This window comes from Microtus ochrogaster, unplaced genomic scaffold (assembly GCF_000317375.1).
Source record: "Microtus ochrogaster isolate Prairie Vole_2 unplaced genomic scaffold, MicOch1.0 UNK5, whole genome shotgun sequence".
In the NCBI taxonomy this organism is placed as follows: Eukaryota; Metazoa; Chordata; class Mammalia; order Rodentia; family Cricetidae; genus Microtus; species Microtus ochrogaster.
The window spans coordinates 1,764,791-1,790,143 of record NW_004949103.1 but is presented as its reverse complement, the minus strand read 5'-3'; the positions used below and the strand labels follow the sequence as shown (position 1 = coordinate 1,790,143).

Sequence of the window (25,353 nt, the reverse complement as noted above, 5' to 3'; positions counted from 1 at the left end):
CTCGAACTCACAGAGATCCGCCTGCCTCTGCCTCCCGAGAGTTGGGATTAAAGGCGTGCGCCACCATCGCCCGGCTCCTAACCCATTCTTTCTCCCCTTCAGGGAGTTCACAGACACGAGCACTGTTTCCAAGATCCCTGCTTGCTTTCCTTCTCCGCATTGTCCACACCAGAACGAAGACCCTGATGCCCACTGTGGGAATCAGTTATTCTGTCCCTGTGCCCACACAACAGGTTTTTCATTATTTTACTTTTCAGTTCAATGCCAATTCCCAGTTGATTCCTTTTTGAAGTAATTTGTGTTTTTTTCCATGAGACCTTTTCTCTATTCCAGTTTTGACACAGCTACTGACTGGAGCATCTTTATGACTGATGTCGTAGAATCCCTGTCAGATGATGTCAACACCAGTTCTCACCAGTGTTCTGGTCTGGGGACTCTTTCTCATTCCAATACTAACGCCACGCACGGTTCTGGGTGCTGCAAATCATCTTTTGATTGAGTCCTGGATATTCGGTTGCTGTGACAGGAGGTGGGATCTTGGGTAGTCTTACATTTTGGCACACCATGGTTCTGTTGGGTCCAGTGCGCGGGGACAGGCACTCAGACTGATTCCCATGATCATTGTTTTTCAGAGTGATTCATACACTACTCCATACACTACTACTTCTCGACTTGCCTGGGCTTGCTGGTGCCCACCACGATCACTGATAGAGCTCCCTGTCTGTTTGTCCCACCAGCTGGGAGGCAGAAGATGCTAGTGATAAACTCTCGACCTCCTCCCTGTAGGCTCCATCCCCATCCCATGACACTGCAGGGTTGCCAGCCTCCTCCTCCTTCCCATCCTGTGGCTGCTTGCTCTGCTATAGTCCCCTTCTTTCAGGTATACTTAGCAGTGAAAGCTAGACAGGTGTGTCTACCACAAGTGTTCCTGTCGTCTGAGCTGCTATCTAGGTCTTGTCACATTCAATCTCTCTGAGGGAGGGATTGGCTATTGTGTGATTTTTAAAGGTCCCAGAGTCCCATGTACAACAGATGTATTTAAAATCCCTTCACACATTCAGAGTGCCATCTCCATGCTCAAGGGCCTCTATGCCTTGGATACAAGGGAACTGAGGCCTAGGCAGATCAAATGACCTGTATAAAGATCAAATGACCCTAGCAGACCTTCTAGAGACCTGCATATCTGATATGGTCAGAAGCCTTCAAGAGTGTGTGGCCAAATGTGGATATGACTGAGAAGTGGGTGTGCACAAGAAGGGACAGTTACAGAGGACAGAGGACCCCCAATGAATTCCCGCTGTGTGCTCGTGATCCTAGGTTATATCAGGCCCTTTAGTCACTGGACACCCTGCTAACCCCTGGGCTAGGCCCAGGCTTAGCCTAACCACGTACTCCTACACCAGCTCTCGGGCCACCCACAGCCACTCTAAAGCAGCCACTGACTGCTCTTGAAGCTGGCTCTGTTCTTGGCTCTGTCTTCCTCCAGAGTGGCTCATAAGAGGTCAGGAAACCACTAAAGACTCAAGACATGACTGAGAGCGATAGGGTGTGTTCCCGGTGCAGTGGGAACTCACAACACCGGAGAACATTCTTCTGACAACTGACCAGCAAGCCACAGCAGGCCACCATGCCTTTGTTGGGGTCCAGTACATGACTGCCATTGCCTGCTCTGTGCAGGGTAGCTCCTCTCAGCTCTGGACAGCAGCACTCAATGGCCCTGAGCACGAGCGATTTAGGCTGTAGAAGCAGACGCTGGTGGAAAAGGCTTGAGCTGGCAGCTGCAGGCTCGCTGCAGCCTGGCATGTGAGTCTGAGTGTTCCACCTGGACGTCCTCACAGGACTGCACGCCTAGGTGCCAGCCCCTCATCCTGCAGGTCCCCAGATCATTCTTGTTGTTACATATAAGGAAATTTCATACCATGGAGGCTTGCCAGGGACCCAAGGTCACTCAAGTGTGCCTTGCTAGGGCTCTACCCGCTGGGCCCAGATACAGGTTCAGGGCTCTGTGTCCATTCTTCTTGGGGTTTCCTGGACGTATTAGTTGCCTTCAGTTCTTTCCTGAAAGCCATGCCTGCTCCCATCTTGTGTCTGGCTAGTCCCTCTCACACTATACCATTGTGTCTGTCTTCCTAGAGCTCTGCAGAAGTCAATCTCCAAACCTTCACATATGCTATGCATTGCCCAGATACCTTGCTAATGCAGATGCTGGCAGCCATCAGCTTCCATCCATCTAGGTCCTAGCTCAAGGGAGAAAGCTAAAGTCCTCTGGGGCTGTCATTGCACAGGGTGGGGTGGGGGCTGGTAGCAATGACATGGTCACACGGTTTGCTAGCTCTGCCTCTACCCTCAGCTGGATCATCCCTTCCCAAGCATTCGCTGCTTTCAGGACCACATCTTGAGGCCTGCTGGACAGTGGCCTCCTCCCCAAGGACTTCCTATATTCCCATGACACATTTCCCAGCATGCCCTAGCAGTCGGCTTGCATATGCCATCTGACTCGCCCCACCTCACTGCAGTGCCACAGGACAGGAGGCCTTTTCTGTTTCAGGTCCTGCTCTGGTTCCGCACCTAGAACAGGGCTGGGACATAGAAAGTATTCAAGGTCTGTGTGCTCCGTGCCTGGACTACTCCTGCCCATCTGGACCCTGATTTGGCACTGGAAATGCCAAAGATCTTCCAGTTTTGATATCTGTGGACTCTGCTGCCTAGGGGTGTCAGTCACAGCTCTACCACCAGGCGCTTGGCCGTCCCCCTCAGTACTCCAAGGAGACCGACAGGTCATAAGGAGCCTGCTCTGCATACCACAGGCAAGGGAATTCGGGGCAGATTTCTCACGGAGAACTCTGCGGGGGTCAAAGGGATGAGAGAAAGTCTGGCCCACCCACTCTCCCTCCCTCCCTTCCTTCCTTCTTCTGAGAAGAAGAGAGTCACAGAAACCTGTCCTGTAGCTGGCTGCTGCTGAGTGGTTGAGAGGGAGGACAGTGAGCTAAGAAGCAGAGACTGGAACATTTCATCATTCCACGCTCTACAGGGGCCTCATGTTGGAGGGCACAGAGGTGACGGCAACGGTGAAGGCACAGGCCAGTCTGGGGTGAAGTGGCCTCTGCTGAGGTCTTCCCTGTACTTCCTGGATGCTAAGTCAAAGAGACTCATTTGTCTCCAAGCCCCAAGGCCCATGCCACCCCGAACCCACTCCTCCCACCTTCCTCTCAACTTGGTGATGTAAAAGAAGGGTTTACTCTCTGGAAACTTTGGGGCCTTTCTAGGGACCACAGAAACACTCTGGCAGTGTCTTCTACAGCCCAGGTACTTGAATTAAACCACTATCACGCCTGTGTCTGTGTGTGCACATTTGTATTCACATCTGTGTGTAAGATACCACAAAAGAGAGGATAGGACAAGAGAGGTCATGAATGTGGGACCCAGAGGACATGTGTCCACAGGGCACAAGCTACGGAGGAGACTGGGGGCTTAGAGTCTCTCTGTAAGGCCTTCAATCCCTCTTCTTATGAGAAAAGCCAACCTTGTCCCCTTTTGTGCAGACACAAGACATTAATGAGCACTTGCACAGAGCCAGGAAGTTCCCGCACAGGATACAGAAGGAATGCAAGCACATCTCTAATAAAACACATGCCCGTTGATAGGGCAGTAGAGCCTGGCAGAGAACTGCTGCCCTGTGGGACTGTACAGCACCACTGGGATGGAGGTAAAGGCACAGGTGCAATGCTAGACCCTGTGGGCTTCCTGCTCAAGAAATCTGAAGTCAGGACATCAGGGGGACGCAGAGGCAGGAGGATATAGTCATGGCTGTTGGCACATAACAGGTGGCATGGGACCAAGCACAGGTGGCTGGGTTCCCACAGGCCAGGTGCACCCACATAACACCTACTTCCTGTCCACACCATTCGTGTTGGCTTGCTGCAGGGATGCAGCAGAGGAATGGGATGGCAGGCAAGTCCTTGTCACTGTGGGAGTGACCAGTGAAGACACCTGGAACAGCCTGCCTCACAGAGACAACCCCACTCAAAAGTGCCCGGGATGAACACTCTCATTCTGGCATCTGCTACAGGGGGTGGAGGGCACATGCATGGACTGCACAGCATAGTGAGAGCAGAAGCGGGACCCTGAGAGGATCTGCAGCTGGGCTTCTTCCCACACCGCATCCCTGCTCCCTCAGTCTGAGCCACAGGCATACATTCCAGTGGAAACTGCTGAGGGCACAGGCTGGCCAACACGGGGAGAGTCTGGGTGAGGTCATGGGAATGGAACAGAGCACTTCCCTAACAGAGCAAAGACCAGAAACTGAAAAGCACCATCCTGAAATACCAACATAAATTTTTGGCCCCCCCAGCTAATGCCTAGATGCCAAGACACCACATGGGGCAGTGAGAGCTAAGGGCAGCCCTATGCCCTGCTCTGTGGAGGGGCCTCCACTACTCAAGTACCACAAAGCATTCGTGCACAGCCACAGGAGGACAGCATCTGGGGCAGGGACTCTTGGGACAGAGGGCTAAGGGAGGGTATGTGGCCACTCCAGTAGGCCCAGGCAGGCACGTGGGATCTCCACCCTCCTCTCATCATGCCTTCAGCTAGCTCTTCCCCTAAAAGAACCTACAGGAGGACCCAGGCCTATGGGACCCTCCCATGTTCACATCAGCCTGTGTGAACAGTCTGAGATCCTGAGGGACCTCATCTGCTTACACAGGCCGCACACGGAACAATAGTCCATTGCCGATTAGTCACAGTGTCCAGCTGGCTGCATCTCCACTCCTCTCTCTGCTGCAGGGCACCTCCGGTATGCAGTGGTCAGAGAGTGCCATCCATGGTCAGGAGGGAAGGTGGATGGGGACAGCCCGACTGTTCACTGATGGCCAGCCAAAGCCCTCTTGCACGCCCAGGGCCTAATGAGTCAGCATTACTGCTCTGGTCTCTATCACAGTCAGTCATCAGAGAGCCCAGGTTACACTCAGAGTTGGTGCCACCATGACGCCAGGTGCTTGTTCTGCTTTTTCACACCACGGAGATTCTCATGATCTCCATTTCCAACCATAGCCACAGAAAACAAGCCACCCCTACCTCCACTCAACCCCCCCCCCCACCGGCCCCACTCAGCAGATACCAGAGACTGCTTCTGGGAGAACCTGAGTCTGCCTGCAATCCTGTGCTGGCTCTGTCTGCCTGTGACCTACAGCATCTCCAGTGAACAATGCAATGGGCAATTACTCCATTCTTGAGAATCACCCCCAAGCCAGACTTCACAACACCCCCAAGGCTTGCTGTTGCCTGAGATGTCAGGCCATATCTCCTAGAATCTCCAAGTGGCTTGCTCAGGATGTCATAGGGACCAGGACAGTGCCTTGTACCAGTTCCAGGTCTGAACTCGCCCCCTGACCATGACCACATCAGTCCCCACCCACCCACCCACCCACCCACCCAGGGAAAGAGGCTCTGAGTGCTGTTCTCTTTGCTTTCTTGCCAACTCGGAGAAAGCCACGAGGGGGCACTGTGAGCACACTAGTTAGCTGCGTCACTGCAGAGGTGGTGGGTGAGGCCAGGGCTCAGATCTTTCTTTAGCTGGCTTGATTCACATTTGATCGCTCTTTGGCTGATTTTGGTTTTAATTTTTATTTTTGAGACAGAGTCCCCCTATGCAACTCAGACTGGTCTCAAACTCACAGCAATCCTTCTGCCCCATTCTAGGATTACGTGCTTTCTCTTGGTTTTAGTGTTTTCAGGGAGGAAAGCCGAGATTTGGGGGCCCACTCAGTAGGGGCCCTTGGCTGGCAGTGTCCAGTGCACATCAGAGGAGCCACTCACGTGAGTAGAGGCTGTCCCCAGGCATCCTCGGCAGAGGCTCCCGCTCAGCCCCGCTGCTGAGGGACAGAGATTGGCTGTCCAGGTCTGGAGAATTTGTTCTGGTGTCTGCATCCCCTTTGAGGAGCAGCCAGGTAGTCTTCTGCAGAGGAACAGAAGGTTATGGGAACACTGAAGTCATCTGCCATGGTGAAATACCTCACCAGAACCTTCTAGTAGCTTCTGTATATCTGCCTCATAAGCTGACCCCGCTGCTTTTAATACCAGCCTTGCTATTAAGGGTGTCTCGTTCATACACTCTGCAAGTTCGTCAAGCAGCTGGAGAAATGGCCAAATGCTGCCCACAGCCTGCTGCTGTGATGCCCCTGCCCTCACATCCTCTCTAGCCGTTTTCACAGCATGACCACATCAAAGAAGTATATCAGTAAGGTCTCCTACCTTCTACTCTCTGGTCATTTATAAAAAGCACCCACATGTCAAATACGCCAGAGTGTACTGGGTTTGTTTCCTCAGTCCCACAGCCATGACCTGGCTGCACGGCAGAGCCAGGACACTAGCAGAGAGTGTGCTCATATTGAGTGCAGGAGGAGGCAGGTGGGGGTGGCTCCCACCCTGGGCCTCCCAGGACCCCAGGGGCAGAGGTAGAGGACTGGAGCTCCAGCCAGAGGGGCCGTCCCACCCTGCAGGAGCGTGGCCCACCGCATTACCTTCCTGCTGTCCTGATCAAAAGTGCTGTCCTCCACCTCCAATCGCCTGGTGGCTGGAAGGGAAAAATCCGTTTGTAAAGGCAGCTCACCATGTTTGTCCTGGGGGCTCTGCTTTACATCATGCTCCAAAGTCAAAGAAAACCAAGGAAAAAGACAACAGAATGAACGCCTTTCTCGGACCAGGATGCACTAGAGCTACCTCCTCAGGGACAGGGCCCAGAAGGTGGGCGTGTCCCGAGCAAAGTGACACCTCTTCGCAGTTCCAGCCACACCTCCAACCAGGAGAAATGGAGTCACCTTTTCAGACGAAGTCACATTTTCACTTGGATTTGATAAGTATACCTTTTGACCTTGTGAGGGGGACCCTGAAGGGACAGAGGTCTCAGTCTCAGAGCCCTTGGTGCCAGCCACAGCTGCATGCTTCTTTCTCAACATGAACTCTTCAAAACTGGAATTTGGCCCATCTCACAGATGGAGAGACTGAGGTTCAGGGAGGTGACTTGCTCTGAGGTCATGAGCCAGCATGGATTGAGGGGAGGGGGCCAAGAGTGACATGAACTCAGACAGTCAAAGTCCGAAGTCTCCCCCTGCCTGTTCCACTGAGCTACCTTCTGCCTGCCCAGCCCTGAACTCTGCCACTGGGAGGAGTCCACACGAAACAGCCAAGAACACCAGTACACCCGGAGATGAGCCCACTTGGAGCAAGAGTTCACACCCTCATGACAGCCAAGAGATTCTGGGCAGCATTCTGTCATCCCACTGGGCTGACCCTTTCCCAGGAGTAAACAGAGAAACCATGCAAGGCATGCTGGTATGTTCCAGGACCTGCCAAGACCTACCCCAACCCTGTGCACACAGCAGTGGCTGAAAGCCCAGGGGTCCTCCCCAGCTAGGGCTCAGCTCAGGGAGGAGAGCAGGCGGGCTTCTTACCTGCAGCCTGCGGTGGGCTCAGCCCTGCCCGTCTCTTGGAGCGCCCTGCCTCCTGCACCACCAAGGACAAAACTGACACCAGGTCAGAGAGCTTGGACATTGGGGACTGGGCTACAGGACCTTGACAAGATAGGGCCAAAATTGTAAACTGAGTACTTCCATCCTAGACATCAGGACTCTGTGTTTTCCCACCCCGCGCTGCCTGTCTCTCCCAGGGAGAGACCTTTTTTTTTTTTTTTTTTTTTGGGGGGGTGAAAACAAACCCTCTGCTTTTTCCACATACAGGAGCGAATTAACCACAGACCTGCTGGGGAGGTTAAATAGAGGGACGCAGAGGGGTGAGCAGCATGATTCCTGTGACTCGATGGCTGTCACCGATTGAGGCTAACACACCAGCACTGACTCTCAGCAGCTGGCCAAGGGCACAGGAACAAACAAGATGTGGCCACTCCAAGAACTGATTTTTATGCCCCCACCATCTGTGCCAGAGACTCCAGGCGAGGGGCTCTTCAGGTTGTGAGATCCCACCCCAGTAACCCAGGCCGTGGGCTTTCAAGATTCCATATAGCCACGGGTAACACACTAGCCAACACGCTACAGCATAGTGCTACGCAGGGCTCCAGAATGCTCCTCCACTTGCTGAGAATGTTCTGTGGAGACTTGACATGGGTCCTCTGTAAACACCACAAGCTGTGACAGATGTGTAGTGTGTCGGGCCAGAGCCAAATTCACCAAGTATTTTGCACTGTCTGTAGGTTGCTTCTATAACAACTCAGAGCCTCAGTTTCCTGATCTGTAAAATGGGAAAATGCCACTCTACCTTCTCCAATTCACAAGAATCAGGTGAGATGGTGTCTGAGAATACAAAGGCTGGTTTACAGCTTTGCAAGGCTAGGACTAGGCCATAGGTCAACCCTGACGGTAATCTGAAGGCAGCTCTTCCCTCCTCTAATTCAGTTAAATCTGAACACTCTCATGTGACACACATGTGTCCCTCTGGCTGCCCATCTGTTCACTTCTGTCTACTCTCTTATCCTTCCACCCACCTGCTCACCTACCTACCCACCCAGACACTAATCCATGCTCCTGCTCTCGTATCTATACCTATCCACCAAGGCAGCCATCAGTTATCCAATTTATCCATCCACTCACCCACCCATCCACTAAGTTATGTATGTATGTATGTATGTATGTATGTATGTATGTATGTATGTATCTATCTATCTATCTATCTATCTATCTATCTATCTATCTATCTATCTATCTATCTATTCATCTATCATCAATACCCACCAAGCATCAATTCCTCCATCCATCCGCCATGCACTAATCTACCCACCTATTTATCCATCCATCTCCCACACACCCATCCACTAAGCCATGCACCTACAACTATCTTTTATCCATCATGCATCCACTATCCAGCTCCCCATCCCTGTATCCACAGCTCTCCAGTTATTCACCCCCACTCCCCCATGCATACCCCTCTTTGTCTTCTTCTCCATTTCTTTGTTCACTGATGCATACATTCATCCACGCTGCCCTGACCCTATTATATCGGGCCTCTGTCGCCTAGTCCTTCAGCCTCACCCCTGCACCTGCCCCATCCTGAGCACAAACACAAAACAGACATGATGTTTTTCGGCCTCAGCTGACTGACTTCATTCTCCCTGCAAGGTGTAGACATTACAGGGACTTGCCTTCGCTCACAGGACCTGCACACAAATCTGCCTCTCCACTGAGCAACCCGTAGGAGATGCTCAAGGTCACGGCACATCTGATGTGCCTGGCGCCTACTGGAGTGTCTCACACACTGACCTCCAACACAGCAGGGGACACAGAAAGTGGATGGATGCACACAGCCCAGAGCTTCCATGGAAGCCACACAGCTTGCCTTTGGTGGCACCTACATTTCTATAGCTCTGGCTTCCAGGGGGCCATTGACTGTGCTCAGAGGCAGTCTGTGGCCATCAGACAGTCTCAGCTCTGGTCTCTCCTGGAACTCTGTCTGCCATCAGTACAGAGCCATCCCTGTCAAGCTCAGTGAGTGTCTACACACACGTTGATAGCTGGTCCCTAGTCACACCGGGTTGGTACTGTTACTAGTAGGTGGTGTTTCTGTACACATGGGGAGAGGAGGGGAGAGGCTCTGGGGCTTGGTGTCTCTCCTCAGGTCTCAGGGTTCCAGAAGGGTGGGGATGGGGGTCTTGCTTCTCTACTCAGGTCCAGACTGGGTTTTTGAGAACGAGACCCATGAGCAAGACTTTTCTTACCTTGCCCAACACATATCAAGCATCAACCTGTACAGTTTACATTGCTTTGGAATTATATTAGAGAGAATGACCGTGTTCACATGTGTGTGCATGTGTGTGTGTGTGCATGCACACACACTGGGAGCAACTCTACAGATTTTCAGCTTCATAGGGCAAGGATGTACTTGATCATATGATCTCAGGGCAATTTTATGGACTCTGCTTCACAGGGCAGGCTATGTTTTGCCATCCCTATGGCTCCAGCTCTGAAGGAGAGCCAGACACATAGTGGATGCTCAAAAACCATGCCTTAGATAAATTAGTGAAAGCTTCTGGCATCCCTAGGCACTGGGCTTCTTTCTATGAAGTTGAGGGGATGGCATCTGTGTGCTGACTGCTACCAGAACTGACAGTAGCATCAGAGGAAGAGCTACAGAGCTGGCACCTCTGCCTGCTGGCTTCTCTCTCACCCAGTGTCCCTCTTCCAGAGAAAGAGGCTCATCATGTCCCCCAGACCACACAGAGGAGCTCCTCTGAGGCCCACAGGCCTGTGTCAAAGTACTCTCTGGAACAACTAATTTCCTACACTCCTGTCCCATGTCCCTCAAGAACTTCTGCTAGGCATGCCCACTGGGTACCAGATTTCTAATTCTCTTTATGGGCACAGAGCTACCTGATACCTGGTCTTTCATCATATCTCAGAAGACAACCCCAAACCAACGTGAGACTCAATCTTCCAGGGAAGAAACCCCAGAAAGTCACAGCAAGCCCTTATTCCCATCTTCAGTCAGGGACCAAAGAACTGGGAATAGACAGGTACTACTCGGATGGTGACCCTGAGAACATGGGTGGCCAGGTCCCCTCCCCCACTCACTCATGTCTGTCCCAGGCTCATAATTGCTTAGAAATCAAATGTGAACCTGGTGAAATAGCAGTTCCATCCTGGACCTGGACAGCCAAACTGTCTAGGAAGTCTTTGAGAAAGTACCATTTGTCTTAGACAGTCGTAATGGTCACTGTACACTGTCAACCTCTGAGGACCCAGAATCACCTTGGAAGTGAACCTCCAGCCTCATCTACAAGGAATCGCTAGCTTCGGGTATTCCCTTTGGGGAAGGAAGGGTGGTGTTGATTACGTTAACTGAGTGGGAAGACCCACACTAAACGTGGGTGACCATTCTCTTAGCTGTATAGGTAAGAGGAGTCTAGCTAACGCTGTCCTTCAACAGGCTCTGCTTCCTGGTGGTGCCCGTGCTGTGATTAGGTGCTTCCCGCCACTGTGACCTCTCTACTGCGAGGGGTGGCACTCCTGAACCAGGAGCTGGAAAGAACCCCTCTTACTTCCGTTGCTTTTGTCAGGCTATCTTATCACAGCAGCAGGAAAACAAACTCAACAGTCTAAAAGCGGACGTCTTCTTTCCTCCGAGAGACCGCCTCTGGAGAGCCCCTTCTGTCAAGCAGCTCTGCCATTTTCAGAAACTGCCTGAAAGCTCTGAGGCACAAGTAATTCCATTTCTGAGGAAATGAACCCTGAGGAAAGAAGCATTTCTCTCTGCTAAGTAGCTGGATGTGAACGGCTGTATTTTCACCCATAACTGCCTCCCCAAGGTGACAAGGTTGGATATTGTACCTGTATGCAGGCATGTGTATATGTATGCAGCTGTGTGAATGCAGGTATATGTGTGCACATAGGTGTGCATGTGTGTGTAGGTGAGTTTGCATGTGAGTGTGTATGTGTGTGTGTACAGGCATGTGTGAATACAGGCATGTGTGTGCACACAGGTAGGTATGTGTGTGCAGGCAAGTGTGCATGCAAGTGTATGTGTATGCACACGCATGTGCAGGTATGTGTGTTTGCAGGCATGAGATTCCACTTTCACATGGCAACACAAACAGTCCACAGCTTCTCTTGAGCTGCAGACCATCCTGAAGCTTCTGACTCAAGCAGCTGCCAAGACCCTGTGCCTCCTCCTGCCTGACAGGCACTACAAGCTGATCCTTGCGTTGCCTGGTGGTATGGGGGGGCTCCTTATCTTTTGCCCCTGCTTACTCCATTTTTATCACTTCCTACTTTTTTTCATCTCTTCTTTTCCTCTTTAAAACCAGTAAACACTAAGCAAGTAAAACTTAACTCTTATAGAAATACAGTCAGTTCCCAAAATGCCAAAAAAAAAAAAAAAAAGACAACTGCAGCTGATTGGGTCAGAAGCCAGCTGCACAGTCATGAGTGCTTCATGGACTCAAAAGCATCTTGCCTTCCACCCCAAGTGTCACCTCCACCCAGTGAGCACAGAGGCCCAGCTATCCTCATGGCTCTCAGAGCAGGACGGAGACTCCGGCATCAGAGAAGAACACTACTATAACCAGCAGTGACCATGTCCAGTGACTTCAGAGTTGAACGCTGTGAGCCAGTGCATCTGGGGGAAAGGCTTGGCTGCTTGCAACATGTTAAATATAGGATCTTAAGCTAATGGAACAGTCTTGTGATTCACTGTCATCTCGCAGGGGGTGTTTCAAGCTGGAGTGAGGATTAAAATACCGCTGCTCATGCCTAGATCAGGCTCCAGAGCTTCTCAGGGAAGGCTTGTGGTCAAGTTGCCTTGATGGAGCAAGCACTTGGAGGGGGTAGAACGGTGAGCAATCATGCTCGTGCGCACACACACACGCACACACACACATACACAGGTAGGCATGCATAGGGCATGCATCCAATGTCCTACCTGTAATCAGGGGTGGGGAGGCCTTATGAATACCAATGGTCTCAGTGCATGAACTGGAAACCGAAGGCACCCCTGCACATCTGTATTTCCCAGGGGTCTTTAAGGAGCTTCTTACTGCTAAAGCTCTCTCGTCACTTGCGATTTGCACAGCTCACTGCATTCTGCTTGAGTTTTCATTGCCGAATGCCTGGCCAAGGTGGTGAATGCCAAGATCTGCTTCTTTACAAAATCAGCGTGCAGAATCCTGGACTTGGGTAACTAACTGTGTGGTTCCTTCACACTGGAGTGGCCTGCAGACAGTGTCATATGTCTAGACTACAAGGCTGGTGCCTGGGAACTGGGAACCTGATCTCCCCCAGGGGCTCAGGTAAAAGATTTGAACCCTAACACTCTGACTCAGTCTGACCCTATCAGACACAGTTGGTCAATTACATAAAGTGACTTTCTAAGGCGAGGTGCCAAGGCCAGCTCTGCCTGGACCATGGGTATTAGCCACACAGTCTTAGTGCCTAGTGGTGGTGCAGAGGTAGCAGTAGTTAATCAAGGCCCATAAATCAATCTTTTTCCCTGGGCTCTGGGTGGTACAGAACCCGTGGTCCTCCTCCAAGGCTGTCCAGCATAGTGCTGCAGGGGTCACCTAATGGGCGTTCCTTTCTTTGGTTGGGCCTTTTCCCCCATTTTTAAGACTAGAGTTCTCTTCTTGGTAAACGGTGTCATAGTCTAACTGTCCCCACCCATCTCTTGGGGAGATGTGTGCTCTCTGCTCGGATTCTGGAAACCAGGGCTTCAGTTTCCCTCTGCGAGGAGGAAAGACATAGCACAGGGCCTCTCTCCACACAGAGGAATAAAACCCAACACAGTAGGCCTCCAATAAGCTGGCTACCGCTTGTTAGTATGGGAAGGGGGTGCTTTCCTTGGCCACATCTGAAAAAGAACTGTCCATGCGGGAATCTGTCTTCCCTTGCATCTTAGTGATGACATAACAGTCCCCACGCTGTGCAGAGCCCTTTACAGTTTAGAACTGTCTCCACCCTCATGGTTCTGTGAGCAACTCATACCCAACACCATAGGGATGAGGGGGCAAAGGGGCAGGAATGGCGGTGAGGAGGTGGAGGACACAGTGGGAAAGGAGTCTAGTTTGCAGATGAGGAAACTGAGGCTCATGGTGTTGAGGTGACCTGCCCCGCTCACCCAGAAATGCCAGTTCTCACTCTTCTAGAGTCCTGCTCCACGGCCCAAGCAATCTTTTCCTTGCACTTCTGTCCCAGGTATGTTCATGTGGAGAAGATGTGGGGGTCAGAGGGATAGAGACACCCTTGCTACCAACCATCTCTAGCTCCTACACAATGCAAGGAACCCTATCAGCTGAGGGCAAGGCATCCTCTTCTGCCACTGATATTCCCAAAAGATGGGGCCTAAAGTCTCCCTAAATTGCAGCTGGTTCCAAGTCACTATTTTTCAAAGATCAGGCCTGAGTCAGGGCATGGGTGAGAAGCCCCCCAGTTCCTCACCATCTTGACTGGGGCCCCCATGGTAGCATCAAAAACACTAAATAAAGGTTCTTAGTTCTAGCAGCTGCACCCCAGCCCCAGGTGCCATGCATTAGCCTCTCCACATGTCTCCTCTTCTGGGAAAAGCGACCTCCCAGGCCCCTACTAGTGAGCGTGCATTTAACGTTCAGCCAGCAGGGCCTCCCCAAGCCTCAGATCAGGACACAGCAAAGGGAGCATTCAGAAGCAAGAGGGTGCAACAGGCATGCAGGCAAAGCACGGCAGCAGAGCCCGACAGACCAACCATACCGTGCTGTTTGTAGATAGGGGGTTTCCTATAGATGTTATCTTTTACGCCAGTGTCTGGGAAGAAGAAGGAAAGAGAAGGAAAGAACGTGAGGGGAAGCAGGGAAGCAGCTGCAATGCTCTCCACCCTAGGGCTTCTGTCGGCTCCTGGCTCACCCAGCTTGGAATCACCCGCCAAGTTCACAAACAGAAAGCAGGCTAGGCTGAAGTCCCACACCTCCACCAAGTATCCCCTACTCTAGACACCACCTCATATGGGAAGGGGACAAGGAGAGAGGTGGACAGGGAAGGAGGCAAGCAAGAATCTTGGGGTGCTGGGGGAGCCCCTTTTCTCCACCTCAATCCAGAACAGAAAACGTTTTCTCAGTATTTGTGAGACTTGGAGAAAACCCAAACATGTCAGTTTGAGGGGACATGCAAACCCGTTGCGTTAGGATTTTTTATTGTTTGGGCATAGAACCTTTTTGTTTTGATTATTATTTTTTACTTTATTGATTTTTATTGATTTCTATATTTTTATCTGCTCCCCTCCATGCCTCTCCCCTCCCCCTTCAACCCTCCTCCAAGGTTCCCATGATCCCAATTTACTCAGGAGATCTTGTCTTTTTCTACTTCCCATGTAGATTAGATCTATATAAGTCTCTCTTAGTGTCCCCATTGCTGTCTAAGTTCTCTGGGATTGTGGTTTGTAGGCTGGTTTTCTTTGCTTTATGTTTAAAAACCACCTATGAGTGAGTACATGTGATAATTGTCTTTCTGTGTCTGGGTTACCTCATCCAAAATAAAGTTTTCTAGTTCCATCCATTTTTCTGCAAAATTAAAGCTGTCATTATTTTCTGTTGTGTAGTACTCCACTGTGTAAATGTAACCACATTTTATTATTTTTTCTAAAGATTTATCTATTTATTATGTATACAGTATTCTGTTTGCATGTCTGCCTGCAGGCCAGAAGAGGGCACCAAATCTCATTACAAATGGTTGTGAGCCACCATGTGGTTGCTGGGAATTGAACTCAGGACCTTTGGAAGAGCAGGCAAAGCTCTTAACCACTGAGTTATTTTTTTAAGACAGGATTTCTCTGTATAACAGCTCTGGCTGTCCTAGAACACGTTTTGTAGACCAGGCTTGCCTAGAACTCAGATTAAAGGTGTGTACCACCACCAGGCAGAATCTTGTTTTCTAGTTCAGGTTGGCCTTGAACTTGTGCTGCTCCTGCCTCTGTCTTCTCAGTGCTGAACAACTGGTATGCACCACTACACCCTGCTCCATGGAGTAACTTCTAAGGAAGCTTGGTGTTTGGGGATGCTCTGACAACTTTGGTGTGGCCACAATGGTGCATGAAGAACCAACAAGCACACAGGGACCTACCTGGGATGTGGAAGTGGCGTGGTGCCTGCTGATAGGTAGAGGAAGGAGGCCTGCTGTCGGAGAGCACCGAGAGACTTGGGGTGCTACGGCCACTTTCGCTGCCTCCAGACGGAAGAGCAGAGGCAGCAGGTGAGGGGCAAGAAAGCAAAGCAGACAGTTTCAGGCAAAAAGAGTTGATCTGCAGTGAACCCCCTCTCTCCTGCCTGAAGGAAGCCCACACCTGAGTCTTCCATCGTGGGCTCTATGACTTCTGTCCCAATCTGCAGTGTACCTGGTCCCAAGAGGTGGAAGGGACAAAGGAGCAGTGATTGAAGGGCCAACCGCGTGTTAGTGTGTGGGTGGTGGGCAGAGCCCAGGATCCTGGGGTGTGAACACACACACAGGCTCACAGTTCCTGCCTCCCTGAGAAAGGAAGGTCCTGACTGCTCTGAGATCCTATCAATTAACTGTGAGAAGGGGACTAAGGTGTAGAAATAGGTCAAAAAGCATCCCTTACAAACACTTTGCCCATGTAGGAAACTGGGGAGTCAGCATCCATCAACCTCCACAGTCCTTGATACAGGCTGTTTCTGACAAGCAAAATGAGCATCAGGGTACTCTGCTGCCTCCAAGTTCTGCCTCAGCAGGAGCTATGTTTTGTGTTTTGTGAAGGAGGCCAGATGATCAAATCACCCATCAGACACCTGAGTGGATGCCCCACCTCCCGCCAATGCAGAATGCGATGGGTAGAACACGGTGGCACTGGACACGTGATGAGGAGCACGGCTCACAGCAGGACACCCCACAGCACAAAACGTTCCCTTCCTTTAGACGTGGGAAACTCTGCAGGGCTGTGCCTGATTGCCTGGCTAAGAAAGGGGTCTCTGGATGCGAGAACCATGCCTTTGAATGGCAAGATCAAGCAGTTGGATCCTAACACCAATGGACAGAAGCCAGGCCTGAGTAGACTGGAGACAACAGGAGCATCACAGACAGGCAGGGAGGGCCTGGCTGCAGGAGGGCCCAGTAAGTGGCCACCAAAGAAGACTAATGATTCCTACTCTGGGCGTATTCTCCTACCTGAGCATGGCCACTTAATTCACCTGCAAACACCAATGGGGCTTTGGAGAAGTCAAAAGATTTTATCCTAGAACTGTATGGAGCCTTCTGTCTGGCTGCATCCACTGAGCTTCTGTTCTTCCTGGTAATAGCAGGAGTGTCACCCCAGGAAGATTGGAACCACAGTCTCCTATGCATGACACCATGACTCCACATGTCACTTAAGTTATGACAAACACGGTGGCTTTGAAAACACAACTGTAAGCCATCCACCCTGGCTGAAGACTGTCCCTACTGGCTGGCATCCCTGGGCTGAGCCTCTGTGGCTTGGCCTTGTTGAGTCTAGAACCTCACATGACCAGGCTTTCTTTCTTTTATCTAGACTTCATGGTCACTTCTGTTACCCTTGCCCAGCCGACAGAGGATTCTAAAATGTTCCAACATCCCTGTCCACTCCATAGCTTGACCTTTATATAGTGCAATGTTCCCTGAAATGGTAGCTGAGGTTCCTACATGTGGGTGCACTCACTGATGTGGGGGCTACAGTTTCTCAGTTGATCAGAGAGGCCAAGACCAAGGGAGCTGAGGCACAGTGTGGTAGCCTCGATGATCCACAAGGACCCTGTCACATTTACTAAAGTAGCCTTCAATACCAGCCACCTTGGTCTCTGCCTGGGACACTACCACTGAGCCTTCCCTGCCCTTTGTCTGACCTGCAAGGCCCTTCCCAGGCTCTATACTGTCTAGACCTTCCTGGTTCAGACTCAGGATCTGGCTGACAAAACCCTCAGGAGGCCAAGGCCACCACAGGCCTTTCTCTTTTCCGCAAACATGCTCCCTGTCTCGTGTAACTGAGAAAACATCCTGCTGACCTCAACCCCACAGACCTGCCTGGAGCTCTGCTGTGGGCTTTCATGGTGTGCCCATGTCAGTTCCACACAGTGGGCACCATCTCTGTCACCTCCTCAGAAGGGCAAGGACTATGCTATGTGGGATGGGCACACTGACTACTTGGAAACCAACTTTCCCACTGGATCTCTGTGATGAGGTCGCCAGGACCCTAATGTCACACAAGGACAGGCATGGAGGTTCCTTTGTCCAGGCTCATGCCTCTTTTTGAAGGTTTCATATCCAGGGTGTTTCTAACACCTCCGGTGGAAGGGGCCTATACAGGACTGGGAAGCCCAGGTTCTGGTATGGCCTATGACTTCTTTCAGTTTTAAGTCAATGTTTTACTTCGAAATGGTTTTAGATGGTTCTAGAAGATGCCATCCCTCCAGGACCTGGAACCACTGTGTCCTGTTAGCTATACTCTATTTGAGTTTCACCCACTTTCACTTGAGATCTTCTCAGTCTCAGCACCCGCCTAGGTCATCACACTATACCCGTGGTCACACCTTGACTTCTCCTAGCTGTGACCAGCATCCCTTGTCACAGATCCTGACTTCCTAGAACACTGGCAGGGGAGGGTGCTACAGAATGTCCCTCACCTTGGACAGAGAAAAAGAGGGGTTATAGATTTAGGGGGAAAGCACAGAGGTGGCATGTCATCCTTGTCACATCTCCCCCAGAGCACATGCTATTGCAGAACCTGGAGCTGGAGCTAAGGGCCGGGCCTGGAAGTGATGCAGTTTGAGATCTTAGTCTGCACTCGGCTAAGTGGAGAGGTCCTATATACCGCCACAGATTCTGTGCAGAACTCATCCCCCATCTTATTTCAGTATAGATTTGTGGACATTGCATCATCTATGAGTCCAATCACTCATCATCTATTTTCTTGCTCCGACTATGGTTGCTATGGCTGCAGTTGATTCTGGCCTTAAAGATGCTGCAGCTGACTCTAGCCTGGATGCCATTACAGCTGGCTCTGGCCCTGAAGATGTTATAGTTGGCTATGGCCAAGATGCTGCCATTGTCTCTGGTTGAACTTTCCCAAAGTCACATCGGAGCAAGACTAGCTCACAACATGTGCCAGGACCCTTTGACGACCATGGCCAAGGCATGTGCAGTTTCTACTTGGAGTCTCCTTGAGGCATCTACCATACATCCTGAGGTTGAGAGACCAAAGTTTAGAGACCTGTTTTAGAGCTGAAGGAGGGAGCCGTTAGCAGAATGAGAAACACCTCCTGGGCATAGTGAATGCTGGGGTTTGGTCCTGAGGCTCTGCCCCTAAGTTCTTCTGCTTCCCTTCCTTTGCATGCCACTAGGGCTGTGGAAGTGCTTCCCATCAGTTCCCAGAAAAGTGACATCAGCAGCATGTGTCCCCTTGCCAACCTACACCTCCTGTCCTTACAGCCTGTCCCTTATCAAGCAAGAGTCAGAATGAAACCTTATACCACCCCAACCAAGGTCTGAAATTCCCACTAATGCGCTGATAACTTTCACCAGTCCTTCACCCGCTGCAGGTCTGGGGCAGTGAGGCCCTAGGCACAGGAGGGGATGATGTCTGGGTTGAGTGGGCGGTGGAAAGAGGGCAGATAAGGAGAGAGCTGGCACAGGAAGGCGTGTCTACCTGGGGCCCTCACCCAGCATCAGACAGTGTGGTGTTTCTACTGTGTCCCAAATACTGCAGAGCACCCATGGGGAAAGGAATTCTCCAGAGCCTGGGCAGATGCCACACCTGTGGCTGTGTCCTGTGGACAGGGATAAGCTGCGTGCCCAGAGGCCAGGAACAGGATGCTCCCCCATGAAGATCTCAGGGTCTGTAACTCATTTATTTCCTCTGGAAAGACACTGGAGAGCCCAAGGTTACAGCCTAACATGGAAATCAATCTGAGGACAGAGTTGTGGGTTCCTGTTTCACTCCACTAAGAGGAGCAGCAATGACCAATGTCTAGCATGTGCCCTTGTCTTTGGTCACAGTCTGACCAGGAATCCAGATGTATAACAGACCTACAAAAGGCAAGGCCACGCAGATGGGAGGAAAACTGTCCAGTGCCATTGAGCAAAGGGGAGAAAGACACTCCCCAGAGCCGTCAGGCTCCCTCCAGGTCCCGGGAGCACCCCTCACTTTGAGACTCCCACAGACATATGATACGTGTGTATCAAGGCCCTAGAAGCCACTCTACTGCTCTAGGGAATTGCCATCTGGGGGTGTACATCTTCACTGGAGACTCAACCCCTGCTAGAGACTAGGATGTGTGGAGAGCCCACGAAGGAGCAAGGAAGACATGATAGTGCCAAGGGCTCTTCTCAGTGGGGCCAGGGGTGAGAATAAAGATGAAGGAGAACGGGCTGTTTACTGACTGCTAGTGACAGGAGTTAGCTGTCAGCTGCTCCTGTGCCCCGTGGAATGGAGCTTTCTATGGGTACCATTTTATGACTGTGAGAGACAGGGAACTTAATATATCGCCCAGGTACTCTTGAGAAAATCATTGCGATGTTTTCTAAGTCCCCAGATGTCCTTTGCCAGTGCCTTTATCAGCTGGGCTGTGTAACAAAACTCACAGTTCAGGGTCTACATCCATTTCAGTCTCTCATTTCTCATGATCAAAGCCCAGGAGTGGGTTTTGGTGTTGTTATTGTTTGTTTTATTTTGCTGGTATTTCATCCTGGCTTGTTGACCATCTCTCCACTGATGCCCAGGGCCTCCTTCCTACAAGGTCACCAGTCCCAGCAGATGAGATCCCACCTTGAGTCTCACCCTACCTCCACTGCTGCTTTCACTGTGTTTCTTCAAACACTGCTACATGGAGGCTTGGCCATCAATATGTGAACTTGGGGTCTACATAACTCAATTCTTAGAGTGGAGGAAAATACAAGGGTGTCCACTCTCCCCATGGAAGTCACATATATGGGTCTACAGAACATGGATCATGGCTGGTTCTGCATCCTGGAAAGAGCCTGGGGTTAGAGCCCCCTGGGTTGAGTCCTGGGACAGCCGCCAGGGGTCTGAGGCTGGGGACATCACCACCTCTCACTTCTCAGCTCCTGCTCCTGAAGGCTGATGCTATCGGATGCACCCCACCACATAGAGTTGATGGGGAAACGTGTATAACGACTCCAGTGGGGCCCTAAGTGTGCAAAAAGATGTTCATTGACATGCTCTCTCCAGCTTCACTTTCAGGGACAAATCAACCCTGCTCTCCTTCCAGGAACATGGACACACTGACGAAATAGAGCCAGACACACACAACACAGGAAGAACACAGGCATGAGACACAGGGCTCTGGAAGCCATGCGGAGACATGGGACGAGCACCCCCCGCTGCGCACTGCACGCCTTACCTCGGAAGTAGGGGATGTAATGATGTCTGAACACGGATGTAGGGCTTGGGTGTTGGGACAGGGACAGACAGCTACTGGTACCAACACTCACAGTACCAGCTGCGGGCAACAGAGAGCAGTCAGTAACCCTGGGCTCCTCCACCCCAGAGCCACCAACTTGTCCTAGTCCCCACTTGGCCAGGGACATTGTCCCTCTGCTCTCCTGGAGCACCTGAAGAGGATCACCCAGCAGGCTGTGGGTCAGGAGAGGCTGCCTCTGGGACACAGGGTAACAGCCAGGGCTTGGGACTCAGCCTCTGGTCCTGCCTGTGGCTCACTTTGGGGTGTCCTTGATATCAAGGACAATGGGAGGGCAGCTTCCAGAGGTCAGGGAGTGATCTGTCACCAGCATCCTCATGGCACTTGCCAGCTCAGATAGAAAGCTTGGCCCTGTAGGCTTTACCCCTGACCAAGCACTTAGCAGTTAGGCAGGCCCTCTTGGCGATGCGAAGTCAGAGGTCAAGTCACAAGGAGCCTTAGGGGAAGGGCTCAAGAAAGGCACTTCTATCCACACTCCTACTATCTGTTCATTTTCTCATTCACTCACATATCTCCATTCATTTACTCAATCATCCACTCATTCATTCATTCACTCACTCAGTCGCTCAATTCTCCCACTTATACATACACTAACCATCATTAACTCACTCATTCACTCACTGACTAACCCGTTAACTCACTCACTCATTCCCTCACTCAGTTGCTCATCCACAACCCACTCATTCATTCATTCATTCATTCACTCACTCATTCACTGACTCATTCTCATTCACACACTTATCCACCAGCCCAGCCACTCAGACACTCACTCACTCACTCTCCCATACACACTCACTCACCCTCACTCCTCACACTTGCTAAGCAGGAAGGACCAGGTGTATTGCAAGGAACCGATGACAATGATTGCAAACAATTAAGTTGATTTTTCCACCGAGTTTTCAAAACTAAGAGCTATGGCCCATAGGTGTGAAAATGGGTCATGCGCGGCTGGAAAGGGAAGAAGCAGGCTGGAAAAATCCCTCCAAAAGGCATCGCTTTTGTGCATGGCCCCTGTGGCTTCCACATGCCAGCTCAAAGCTGAGGAAGACGATGCAAATTGAGGGGTGGGGTGGGTGGGTAGGGATGAGGCAATAGGATCGGAGGCCCTGTGCAGGGCTCTGTCCCAGCTTGGAAGGTCATAGCAGTCTATTGCCAGCCTCTTTATTAGGGTGGCTGTCTGCAGGGTTAGCGAGTGATGGGTACAGCATTAGACACCCTGCCTGGGTGGTGGTGTAGCCACTGACTTTGACTCCTCAGATCAAGTTCTTCCAAACTCCTATGGGCTCACAACAGGCTGTGACTCGGTGTCCTGTCTCATGTGCTATTCCACATTCTAAATGTTCTGTTACTACCCCCAGAACCAAACTCTGGTTGCTCCATGTGGGCCTCAGGGCAGGATGTTTCTCGGGATGTGCACTGTGGATTTAGACAGCTTTTCCAGCCCCAGGGTGACCAGCTGCCTCATGGCTACCTGCTCCTAGGCATAGGGCAATCCTTTTCCTTATGGCTAAGTGACTCTCCATTAACCACGCACTGGCTCCTGCCACCCCCAACTCAGCCACTTTTCTCAGTGAATAAAGCAGCTACTTTCTATCTGCAAACTCATTGAGAAGTACAGCCTTGTCAGGGGTCAAGGGAAGCAGGGTAGGGATAAATACCTGGGCGACTGTAGTGCTGGGGTGACCGTGATGTTGGGGTGTAGTGCCCGAGGCTGACGGAGCCAGCAGAGCTGGGGCTGGAGGTCCGGCACTGCTTGTAGGACCGATCATCCTGATCCCCCTGGGTGGGAAGACAGCGTGGGAGCACCTGGGTCAGAAGCACTGCTTGCCTTTCATCTGCCTCACTGTATTTGCCCTCTAGATCCCAAGGGCAGAAACAACGCAGCCCGAAAACAGGGTCTCAGAGCACAGACAGAGCACATCCGGACAGCGAGGTAGGTCTGAGCCATAACAAGCCCCCTTGGCCTGATCATGGGACCATTAGACATCCACCCTTTTTGTCCATCTGACCCTCTGGAATGGGGTGAAAGGACCCTACCTGCATTCTCCCTGTCCCATTCCCTCCCTCTTAACCATCCCCAGAACTCTGGACTTTTGGAACTGGTTGAGAACACACTGAAATGCTCCCTGTGTGTGAGGGAGGACCTAGATGTTCTGGGGCACCTTCTGAGGTGGGAGGGTACCCTCTGGGGCTCAGAAGCCAGACAACAAGGCCCACAAGCGCTGATGACACAACCCCTATCTCAGCAGGAAGAGGAGCTTCCGAGAGCAGCCAGAGCAGGCGACAGCAGCATGAGATGGCATGGCACCATGGTTCGAGGATCAGACTGCCCATCCCTCAGCAATGAAGTCTGGTGGCCTGGGTCATGCCAGCCCTCCTAGCCTCATCTCAACCCCAGATACCCCACAGCACCATGGTCCCCACAATGGCCCAGGTATGGTTTCTAAGAAAACAGGCTGAGAAGGTCATGGAGGGACAGGCAGGGGCTCTTGTCGTAGATCCTGCTTCTAAAGCTACAAGAAGTAAAAAGCATTCCTCAGTCTGAGATGACAAGGAAATCCTCACTCTTGGGATCAGCTCTCTGGGCTGGAATGGGACACTTTCCAAGGATAGGGAAGGTAGGAAAAAATAGCCCAGTTATTTGACATCTAGGCTCCAGTTTCCCCATTGGAAGCTATCTCTGGGAGATTCTCTGGGTTAAAGGAATTAGGTATAAAATGATGGTAGCCATGTCCAGCACAGAGGACTCAAAAGTGTGCTGTGCCACTATGCCCTCCCCATGGACTCTGTCACATGGCTGAGGGTCTGAGAGGCCACAATCTGCCCTACTGCTTCCTAGGCAAGAAGAAGCCCTGCAGTGCTATCGAGCTTATTTGACAGCACAGCTCTCAGAGAGTGTTCAGCCATAAGGTCCTGAAACTTCCTGTATTTCTAGCTGGGGGGGATAGAAGTGGACCTCAGCTCACCCAAGGAAGTCATGACCCAGGCCAGGAGCTGCCAGGCAACACCACATCCCCTGTGTTGGTAAAGACCTGTCTGCCCACACAAGGGGGAGCATGCAGATGAGATGCGATTATAAAAATAACCAGCAGGGGGCCCCGGTGAGGCGTGGCTAGGGCCCTGTGGCCCTCAGGGTGCCATGCTGGTCATCTCTATAACCCTGCAGTTAGTTGGTAGCACCATGAGCACACGGGACACAGGCATAGGAGGTGGTTACCTCAGTCGGCGTTGGTGAAAGCAACTGAGGCGACTGTGGACACAACAGAGCCGTCTGTTAGTGCGCTGTGCCAGGGGTTGCTTTGGGGTAAGAGGGCTGTTTGGTAACCACAGGCAACACAGGCACCCACATTCAGTGCCCTGAGACTCTAGCTAAGAAAGAGCCCCACCACCGAGATGGCTCGGTGCTGCTTGGCCCAGCGCCTTCCTCTACGCAGCCCCCTGATCCCATTCTTATTCCACAGAGACCACGAGTTCAGAAACAAAGCAGGTGGTGGTTGAGGGACCACCTGGTAATACCCACTGGGCTCGACTCTTATTTTCTCTGGAGAGGACAGATGGGTGGGGGACAGCAGAAAGAGGGTGACTAGGGCCATGGGCTGGGAGAGAGCAAGGATACAGAGGCTCAGAGAGGATGCTCCAGTCCTTAATGTTTCTAGCCAATGGATCCTCTCCGCTAGAAGGATGGCTCTCCCACCTCATTCAGGACACTCGGAGAGCAGGGGCCAGAGCCAGCTTACCTGGGCCCCTGTGAGTCCTAGCTGAGCCTCAGTTGGTCATGGTTTTCTTAGGTACAATTGGGAAAAATAATTCCCAGGGGCTGGGCCGGATACAGGGACAGAAATGAAAACTCTGCTCTTGAGAATGGTCCACAGGGATGAGGCAATGAGGCCATAATGAGCCACTGGGTATTCTGTATATAATCTACCCTACAAGAGCCTGAGGTTTTCTATGTTATGTTGCCCACCACACACCATCCCGGGCCTTGGGAGGAAGTAGCATTTTAGTGGGAACACCCCTTCCTTCCCCAGGACAGCCTGGTACCGACATCTGCTAAAGCAGGTCTCACAGGCAGGATAGGCAGAAGGTACGAGCTTGTCACCAAGCAGATACTGGAGAGGGTAACTCCTGAATCACATAAAGACTCTCCCAGGCTGTCCCACTGCCCTCTGAGGGACAGACCCTTAAGTCAGGACTACCTGTGGGTCACATGGATCTTGCTATGTAGTCTCAGATGCTGAAAGAAACCTCAGAGGTCTCCAGACCGTGTCCACAACTCCATGCCACACACAAGTGGCAACACTGTGTGACCCAGGGATATAGGACAAGGTTGTCAACAGTCTGTGGTCCTGTATATCACCACTGCCCACTAAATCCCTCCCACCAGGGCTTCCTGAAGCCAGTGCAGGATGCCAATGCTCCACTTA

At 51.6% G+C, this 25,353-nt stretch overlaps 1 protein-coding gene across 20 annotated transcripts in view; it reads right to left on the bottom strand.

Annotated features, from left to right (window-relative positions):
- The window catches only part of Ablim2 (actin binding LIM protein family member 2), a 124,667-nt gene that overhangs the window by 19,911 nt on the left and 79,403 nt on the right, over positions 1–25,353 (bottom strand). For 3 of the 20 annotated variants that reach the window (XM_026788625.1, XM_026788629.1, XM_026788627.1), the window contains 8 exons: positions 24,147–24,179; positions 22,588–22,708; positions 20,852–20,950; positions 15,588–15,689; positions 14,223–14,276; positions 7,452–7,571; positions 6,522–6,574; positions 5,818–5,956 (listed from right to left, as the gene is read on the bottom strand). In XM_026788625.1, the coding sequence (XP_026644426.1) occupies positions 5,818–5,956; positions 6,522–6,574; positions 7,452–7,571; positions 14,223–14,276; positions 15,588–15,689; positions 20,852–20,950; positions 22,588–22,708; positions 24,147–24,179 (721 nt within the window). The remainder of the gene's footprint in view (positions 1–5,817; positions 5,957–6,521; positions 6,575–7,451; positions 7,572–14,222; positions 14,277–15,587; positions 15,690–20,851; positions 20,951–22,587; positions 22,709–24,146; positions 24,180–25,353) is intronic. The other 17 variants (XM_013353298.2, XM_013353299.2, XM_005365929.2 and 14 more) reach the window with 9 other exon arrangements.